At 45.4% G+C, this 10,082-nt stretch overlaps 1 protein-coding gene across 4 annotated transcripts in view; it reads right to left on the reverse strand.

Annotated features, from left to right (window-relative positions):
- prr16 (proline rich 16) overlaps window positions 1–9,527 on the reverse strand; it is a 339,283-nt gene extending 329,756 nt beyond the window's left edge. For 3 of the 4 annotated variants that reach the window (XM_038805036.1, XM_038805034.1, XM_038805037.1), the window contains exon 1: window positions 8,762–9,527. In XM_038805036.1, coding sequence (XP_038660964.1) covers window positions 8,762–8,893 — 132 coding nt within the window. In that variant the 5' untranslated portion in view covers window positions 8,894–9,527. The remainder of the gene's footprint in view (window positions 1–8,761) is intronic. The other variant, XM_038805038.1, reaches the window with a different exon arrangement.
- Window positions 9,528–10,082: the final 555 nt, after the last annotated feature.

The following is a 10,082-nucleotide window of genomic DNA, read 5'->3' on the forward strand; positions in this document are numbered from 1 at the left end:
TTTGGGGGGTCCGAGGATTGCATGGGGTTCAAGAGAACAGGCACCATTTTCTCCATTTGTCAGAGCTCCTTAGTGCAGGAAATCACATTGACTGCAACCTTGAGCCGGGGCCCGAAATAGCAACAGAGTGCTGTTAGATAGCAGATCCCAGGGACTAGCTGCCATCCAGACGGGTCTCAGTCTTCTGGAACAGATAGTCCCATCTATAGTGGAGATGCAGTCGCAGAGCCAGGGACCACATGAGGGGTTGTCAATGAGTATCTAGTACCTGCAGGTGCAGTGGAGGAGTCCAACCATATTCAGGAGGTGGTGCCGACCATGCATGCGACCCAGGCCAGCACCGCATGGGTGGCGTCCACGGTGGAGGCATTGGGGGAAACGATTTCAGCTATGGCTCATCATGTCCAAGGCCTGGGGCATTCTGTGCAAGGCCTGGCTAAGGGCCAGGACAGGTTGCTGCCTCACAGGTAACCATGTCCCAGAGCCACCAGGAAATTGCAGCGGCGCTCCTGAGCATGGCCCAGTCACAGCAGGCCATGGCTGGGAACGTCGGTGTCATGGCCCACGCATTGGCCGACATGGCACAGACACAGAGGAAGGTGGGTCAGTCCCAAAGAGAGATGGCGCAGTCACTGGCTGATGTGACACAAACCCAGAAGGTGGTGGCACAGTCAATGGGTGATGTGGCGCAGTCCCAGATTGAGATGGTCCACTCCCTGTGCTCCATGGCTGCCAGTATGCAGACCCTGGTCAAGACAGGGCGTGCCTCCAGGACTGACAGTGCCAGGTGGCGGGAGGGCCTCAGGGCATAGCTCCCCTCGCACCCCCATCCTATCAAGTAGCCCGGTGGCTATTGGGCACCCTGAAGAAGGAGGAGGTGATGGGACCCATGCTGGTGATTTCCGCAGGAGAGGTGCCAGAACACCGCATCACCTCAGACTCCCCCCTCCTTTCCCTGGTGCATCTGGTGGGCAGGGGGCAGAACAGGGTGGCACCACACCACGTGGGACACACGAGCAGCAGTCGGTCCCATCCAGGCCCGGTCGCCCCAGAAGACACCCTCCAATGGGGACCAAGGGCGAGAATCACAGCAGGCCGCCTCCACTCCTCCTGTAATGTCTGAGAAATCATGTAGGCATAGCGTTAGGGCCTGTAAGGCCAGAAAAGGAGACACCAGATAAGTTGGCACGGGTGCAGGATGCAGTTCAGTTATAGGGCCTAGGGCACAAACCTGTATATATTTGTTCACAATAAACACCTGTTACCACTGTTACAACCTGTCTCAGTGCCCTGTCTGATGGGTGTGAGGGGTGGGCTAGTCTGGGCTAGCCGGGATAGGGGGAGTGGAATGGGAAGATGTTTGGGGGTGGGAATGGTGTGGACCCTGTGAGTGGCTCGTCTTCCCCATCCTCCTCCCCCTGCCCGTCCATCCCCACCAACGCCACCCCAGGGATTCGATGGCACCGCCTGTCAGCTAATGGCGTCAGCTAACGGAGATTCCCGGCTCAAATCTTTTATCAGCAATTTAAAAAACAAAACAGATTCTGTAAAAAAAAGTCACATCCATTTTTAACCAAAAGTTTAGTTGATGGGCCATTACCATTACAACTTTGAGATAAAGATAAAGGTGAGCTGATGATTCATTGTATTCACTTTCCAACTCTAATATTAGGGTCGAAGGTTGTTATAGAAAATAAGAGCAGAAGTAGGCCATTTGTCCCTTGGAGCCTGCTCCACAACTCAATACGATTGTGGCTGATCCTCTATCTCAATGCAGATTCCAGCTTCCCTATACCCTTCAATGCTATTAAAATCTCAAAGATTACCTATCTCTTTCTTGAATACTTTGAGTGACTTGGCACCCACAGCCTTCTGTGGCAGAGAATTCCACAGGTTCACTATCCTTTGAGTTAAGAGAATTTTCCTCATCCCAGTCCTAAAAGGTTCACGTAAATGATCTACCCCGTTTCTTGACACTATGTCTCCATGTTCTACATTCCCCAACCAGGGAAAACACCTTCCCTGCATCTAACCTGGCCATGTACCACCGGAATCAGGGTGCGACACGACCAGTAGATCCTGGGAGAGGCCTCCCCTGGGATTCCCAACGGACATTACACCTCGTAAAGTCTAACCAGATCTTCTGAGACGTCGCGATCTGGGTGCCGCCCACAATGGGTGGGGCACCGTCTCGCCCTGTTAAGTGAGTTTAGGAACTTATTTAACCATGCTGACACCGGGTTGAATGGCCACCTGGCATCTATCGGCCTCACGGAAGAGACCCCCACCGAGCGTCTATTAGTGCTGGTCCCCACAAACAGGGAACAGGAGTACCGGCACTTGTGGGAGGTATCTCCTAGGCGATCAGAGATCCCTACGCGATCAGCCTCTGGCCAGGCTGGCACACTGGCACTGCTGGTGCCACCCAGGCACTTTGGCACTTTTGGCTTGGCACCTAGTTAGCACTGCCAGGCTGCCAGTGCCACTGCCAGGGTGCAAAGCTGGCATTTTGCCCATGCCAGGGATTGGGCCCTGCTGGTATGTGATGGAGTGTGGGGGGAATTCAGAACCAACCAACAGGTGAGTTGGGGTGTTGGGGGGGTCCGAGGATTGCATCGGAGTTTCGAGAAATCAGGCACCATTTTCTCCACTTGTCAGAGCTTTTTATGCAGGAAATGACATTGCGTGCAACCTTATGCCAAGGCCCAAAATGGCAACAGAGTGCTGTTAGATAGCGGGGTTGTTTCCCGTTCTCCCAGAACAGACTATGACTGTTTTTGTTAGATTGCACCCTAATGCTTCAATCAGATCTCCTTTCATCCTTCTAAACTTCAGTAAATACACACCCAGTCGAACTAATCTCTACTCATAGGACAGTCCCGCCAAACTCGGTGTCAGCCTAGCGGACTTCTGCTGCACTCCCTCTATGGCAACTATATCCTTTCTCAGGTAAAACTATATGCAATATTCCAGGTGTGGTCTCATAAAGACCCTGTGTGACTGCAGAAAGACATCTCTACTTCTGAACTCAAATCCTCTTGCAATGAAGACCAACATGGCATTTGTCTTCCAAATTGCTTGCTGCACCTGCCTCTCCATTTTCATTGACTGGTTTACAAGACACCCACACTTCCCAATATATCACCATTTAAATTATATTTTTCTTTGTTTTTCACACCAAAGTGAAATCAGCCACATTGGACTGCATCCACCATGTGTTTGCCCACTCACTCAACTTGTCTAAATCACCTTAAAGCCTCCTTGCATCCTCCTTACAACTCACAATTTCACCCAGTTTTGTGTCATCAGTTTTGGGGCTCAAGCACTTATCCCTGCAGTACCCCACTAGTCACGGCCTGCCACTCAGAAAAAAAATCCATTTATTGCTTCCTGTCCATCAACCAATTCTCAATCTATGCCAATACATTACCCTCTATCCCAGTTTTCATTTGGCCTACCAACATCTTATGAGAGATGGATCTGTACTCATTGACAAACCAAACAAAAATTCCATGTTACCCTCAAGTCGCATGTCATTCTGACTTGGATGTATATTTTTGTTTTTTCGTTGTAGCTGTAAGTCACTACCTAACATTATAGTGGGAGAGCCAGTAACAGATGGACTGCAATTTTTCAATGAGAAGACCCATCTGCACCTTCTCAGGGAAACTAGGGGTGGGTAGTAAATGCAGCCTTGCCAAGAACAAATGATAAACACATGTTTTCATCTTCCCATGGGATATTCTTTCAGTAAAATTCGTGATCAGATATGTCCCAACTTTCCTTCTACCCACTCCCAAATGAAATGATGAGAGTTGCTATAAAACATCAACATTTTAGAGTACGAAACAATTATCTGTAAAATTTAACATTGCACTTTTTCCAAAATTTGTTCAGTTTTTTGATTGCACCAGATACCTTTCCAATTCTGTATTAAAATCAGTCATAAACTTTACTACCTGTGAGTAAAATTTAATGCCCTCCACCATGGTAAATTTGGAGTTGGGAGCATTTAATCAGGCATGAAAATGGCACGTACGGCCCCACTGCCTTCTTGCCGCTGCACGAAATAAGTCTGTAGCGGGACACTCAGGAATGGCCTTCCTGTCCTGACACCAATTGAGGCCCTTAAGTGACTAATGAATGCCAACTTAGGACCTCATCACGCCCGCTGCTGGTATTAACCCACAGCAAATGGGGAGCCTGAAAGCAATCTGTTGACCAACTGATGGAGGCATTCAGCATCAGGAAGGGGTAGGGTGGGTCACCTGAGAGCCATTCCCTCTCATTGGTGCTGACCGCTACCCAACCCTCCCTTGTGACTTCCACTCTGTGACCGCTTCCTGCCATCACTCACCTGTAGCCTGGGTCCCTTGGTGAACCTCGCCTTCAGATTGCATTACCAACAGCAGCCATCATGCATGCCTTCCATTGGGCGGCAGTTCTGGGGGTGGGATTTCTGCCCCCGGGCTTCTTGATCTCAAGGAAGGTCCGCTGATGCCTAGTTAAATGCCTGACTGCATTTAAATGTGATGTATCTTCCCAGAAAGTGGCTCTTGCCAGCCTTCCAGTCAAAATGTGAGACCTCTGTTACCTGCAGTAAATGTCCTCCTATGGTTCTACTGAATGTTTGCATCCTAATAGAATCAAGTCACAGTATTACTTTAATTGCTTTATGAGGCAAAAAAAGTTCTGAATTTTGAACACATTGCTTTTGTGACATGTTAACAGAGATGGCTCTTCATCTTAAATGTTTTATGAACACCCAAGTCCTCAGCAATATCAATGTTATCTGCTGGGTGAAGATGTGGAAAATATTACACGTTACATTGACAAGAACCACAGACCTTTAAAGTCGTGTCAGTTTACTGACATCACTATCTTGTTTCATCAATATGCACTGAACTGCCCAGTGTAATGTTTGCACACTTCAGATAAGCAATAATTTTCTTGTGGGACAGATCATTTTTAAATGGTTTAGGAGTTGATAAGTTAGCAGCCCACAACATGACACAATGCGCGCACACTGGAAAATTATTGATTTCCTCTCTCTTGTAACTCTTTTTGAATCCCTTTTTCAGTGGCACACAAACATTCCTCATCACCCCATGTTCGGATAGGTGAAATAAACCAAACAGAATAACATGAGAAATCTCACATGATTTCTCTTAAACATCAAATTGCCCATAATCACTCAGTTATCACAGTGGCAAGATACACCGTTAATGAGAATGGTGACTGTATTTCCAATCTACATAAATGGCATTTCAGTAGTGACAATTACAAAATCTCTTGTGAAGCAAAATATGTTTGGACAACACTTTGAGATACAGGTTTTGAAAGGAAAGTCCAGAGTATGTTTATTTTGGAGATTTCAATGGTGAATCTGGGGTACTTAGCAACTGAAGATTGGAATGCGATCACAAAAACTTATAGCCTATTGCATCACAACAAACCAAATCAAGAAAATCAAAACAATATCCTCTAGTTGTGAAAATGTTATCTGATCACTCTTCAATTCCGTAATGTCCAACAGTATGTCCTATGACGATATTATCTCCATGTTATCAGTGAAAGCTGAGTTAATGTTTTCAAACTATATCTTTAATTGGGAATCTATTACATTTTCAACTTAAGCACTGATGTTCCACTTAAGCGTTCTACTCCAACAAAGAAGATGCTATTGAAATTATATGGAACTTGATTCCACAGTAAAGGAATAGGAATTTGCATATGAAAATGACTGTAGAATTATAAATTGATGACTTATTTTATGTTTTTCCCTATTCCCTTTGGAAAGTCTTTCTCAATAAAGGATGAGAAATGACTTGACGATTCAAGATACTTAATTAACTTATTAAAACTATGCAATTAAATACATCTGCCAACAAAGAATAATTGAAGTTATGTTTGAAGCAGAACATGTTTTAAATGGAATCATCCTTGTCAGTCTATTTACAGAAATAAGTTACCATGTCCTGAAGCACAATAATGAGTTTGATTAATTTAAAATGATAGACGGATTAAACCTCGAATTAAAACAACCAAATTTGCTGCACAATTGTACAAATATTGGAAATAAAATGCCGATGTTCCATCTTAAAGTATTTAATAGGTGAATTGAATTTGAGGAAACATTTTATTATCTATTATAATCAATTAGCTACAATGTGACTAAAATATATTGCCACCTGGAACATTCTAACATTTGTTTTTCGATTGATTCAGATGTATATCACTAATACTGAACTTAAATACATTCAACATAATTGAAAATGCGAGCAGAAATGTAGACAAGTTGATAATGGGCTCCTAATAAATTCTCATAAAGTCTACAAATTACACTTTATGTTTCGTCTCCACTGTGATAACTTCAAATCTTGAGAATCATGGCACAGAAATATAAAGAAGTTGCAAAACAAGAATGTTTTTATTATTTTGGAAAATAAAGGAGAAATAAGAAAGAGAAAGATTTTGTTGCATTGAGTAATGTTACGTAATAATGTGTTCCAGTCATTTTACTATTCGAGCCTCAAAAACTGAATGGCGAAAAGAGATTCACAGCTCATTTCGACTTCTGGTTGGTTCATTAAATAAATCCAAGCCAATCAGAATGATTAAAAACAGTCAACTGACTATATAACATTACAACAAAAACAATTTGCATGTATATACTGTCTTTAAGGTAGCAAATTGTCCCAAGCTACTTCCTATATGTGTGTATGTACACGAATGAGTTTAGCACTGTACTAATAACTCAAAACTCAAAGGGTTTCAAGCAATAAAAATGCACATCAACTGATTGAAAACAACTTATCCCCAAAGCATTAACAATAAGTTATTTGGTGATTAGCAATGTTTTCCCACTGTATTCTGCTTGTGGTTTTAGTTTGCTTGGAGAAACTGCACACAATTATGAACAATAGACTCTCGTCATAAATCAAGTCAATTCCCATGCAATGGCATCTGGAATTAATTCACTGAATGAAACAAAAGAATATCGTAGCTCACACACAGTCAATAAAAACCGAATTGCAGGGCAGAGCAAACATTTCACCCATTTTTACTAAATTACATATTTTCATATATTACATTATTGCTTTAATTTTATTCACAAAGCTGACCCAGATTTATTATGAGGAACCCCATTTACTCAGTACAGGAGACATATAATTCACCCTAATACCAGCCACCTTAACAACCACTTCAGGAATGTGGTGTCAATTGGTTTGTGTACACAAAGCTTTCAAGATGCTGTCGTTCTCCTGTAGATTCATAAATTATTATTTTGTCAGTTCCGTGCTATCTCCTACATATTGTTTCATTATAATCGTTCTCCTTTTAACATCCATATTGCAATTGCCACAGGCCTGTTGATTTGAGTTCTACTCATCTCTGTCCCGCAGTAAACAGCCTTTGACATGGTTCAGCCCATGTTAAATAACCGGAGAAGAAAGGGTGCATTAATGTAGCAGATATACATCATGCAAAAGGATAGCTGGCCTACAATGAACTACAGATGTGCCCGGATCCAGGGGGTACTTGGGGTTCTCATGTCCTTCAATCACTCGTAATCCCCAGACCAACTCGAGACTGCATGCATATTAATTCGCTGTCGGCCATTCCTTAATCTAATATTCATACCATGTGTTATTCCCGGTGACAAGGAAATACTGAACCAATCGTATCAACTGAAAAATGGTCCAAAGGACCATGAAAGGATTCGGATGATTGGGTCAAGAAATAGCAATTTGACAAATGTTCCAGATGGGCAGCAGGCGTTCTTTGACCTATCGCTGCTTCACCGACTTTATCTTCGGCATTTCTCCCTTGTGCTGTTAACAGGAGTAGGGGGGTCAAGAGAATCAAAGGCTGTCAAGTAATTAATAAGTATTAAGATTGTCGCAAACAGAAAGGAAATGCCAACAGTTTATCTCATTTAACATTTTCCAGCTGAAATAAAATGCGCCGCGACAGGAGAACACGGGCGTTACTGTGGCAGCTTGCAGTGAAAGTGTTCTCTAACTAATCGTGACCTTTAATGGGTGACTCCAGTGCTCGCTCAGACCATGGGAGGACTGTACTGTCCAGCTCTTCCAGTGCGTGGCGCGGTGAAGAATGAGATTTGGGAGCGAGATTAATGTATGCAGGAATACTGCCTTCTAAAGGAAAGCATTATAAATCAGACTGTTATGTGCATTTACGTGAATTAAATTCATATGTTTAACTGTTACAGACAAGGATGGCGCAGACTTCGTGCAAGCCGAATTTCGACAAAACATTATTATCCTGATTCAGCTAATTTGACAATGCAATCAATTGTGGAATTCTGCAAATGAATTACTGGGATGAATGAGAGGCATTGGGTGGGGGTGTCAGTAGACACCTATCTGTTTGAAAAGTGAATATCCCATCACTCTTTCGGCTGTGGGTCCTGGGGTCTCAAGTTGGTGTAAAGTGTTTGGTTTTGCCAGCGCTGAGGGGGGAAGAGTTACATCATGTCAGCATTCTCCCAATGGAAGAGATTGGGTCGAGACAAGTTTGGAAATGCCCAGCTGCCTGCAGTCTGGTGCAGTTGGGCAACATTCACCGCGGTGGCACATATTCGAACAGTTGTTGCTTCCTCACCCAGTTGCTCACATTTAACACCCCCCCCCCCCCCCCCCCACACACACCCACCCAAATGTATCACCGTTCCATTTGCAGCTTTTGTTTCGTCCCGGTCCCCCCCCCCCCCCCCCCCCCACTAAACATTCCTTACCTCTTTAAGTTCTTTAGCCACGTCCTTTAAATCGCCCAGGACTAACTCCAAATCGTCTACAATAGTCTTGATCTGTTCTTTTACCTTTGCCTTGCAGGCTGCGCCCTCCGATTCTCTCGAGTTGGCTGCCATGGTGTGAGCTGGGTCACCAGGGCACACTGAGGATCAGGGTATGCAAACACAGCCTCTCTTCCCCATCATTTTGCTGCTTCCTTGCCGCTTCTGACTCAGCCTCCGCGCTGTTTGCCATCAACTCAGTGCAACTGCGGGCTCCCGTGGACTGCGGAAATCTCGCCAGTACGCCTGCGTCAGTGTGCATGGCAAATTAAAAAGACCAAAGAAAAACTGTGGAAGTAAATATTACCCCAGCCTGCTTTTGATTAAAAGCATCCCGCACATGCTGAGTGTTCGCGCCCTTGTCCTCTGGGGTCTAAACGGCGGCAGCAGTCGTGCCCTGGAAACTCTGACTGCGAATCAGGCGGCTGGCTCCATTGCTCTGCAAAGCCATCGTGTGCCCTGTGCTTCCCCCCCGGCTTGCTGCAGATACCGAGCCACTTCACACCCGGGAGAGCTGCTGCATTGCTCGGTTCACTTCCCATCCGGCGGAGGGGAGGCTTGTGACCAATGTCTCTGCTCGGTCTGTGCCCAGAGTGGGTACAGGGGCGGGCTCGGTGCCCCTTCCACTTGCACTCTGCTCAACAACACGGTGCCATCAGCTTGCACACGACAGCCTCCTGGAACATTGAAGAGAAAGAGATTGAAACTGTCCCGGATAGCGATTGAGCCCTCCCCTCCTTCCCTCCCTCCCTCTCAATGCAACCCCACCCTGCTGGAGGGAAAGTAGCTGGCAGGAGCAGGGATCCCCAAGTGGGACGGCACAGAGGGGGGTGGGGGCACTGGGCAGAGGCTAACCTTTCCAGACTTGGGCAAAACTTGTGTTGAGCGAGAACAGGCAGCCCATGGACTCGCCAGCAATGTCCGTTCCAATTCAAGTGATCCACGGGGAAGTTGCTCACGCTTTCGAAGTCACTTCGGACCCTTATATTCTCGAGGTTGGGGTTGAATGGAGTTTGAGGTCACTCTCTTTTGCAGAACCGCTGCCTCTTCCCGTTTAAACAGATGGAAGGGCAGCACAGAGTGAGGAGCTTCTCGCCTCATTTCCCGAAAACCTCTGGCAAAGCAGGACACCCACTGCCTCTGAGAGGAACGACACTTAGTGTCTGTGTTGCTGAAGCCCGACCATTTGGATTCAAATAGATGGCATGTTGTTAAAAACAAACCCTGCAAAAAGCTTGAAAGGCAGTGCGCATTGTCGGAGTTA

The sequence above is a fragment of the Scyliorhinus canicula genome, chromosome 8 (genome assembly GCF_902713615.1).
Source record: "Scyliorhinus canicula chromosome 8, sScyCan1.1, whole genome shotgun sequence".
NCBI lineage: Eukaryota > Metazoa > Chordata > Chondrichthyes > Carcharhiniformes > Scyliorhinidae > Scyliorhinus > Scyliorhinus canicula.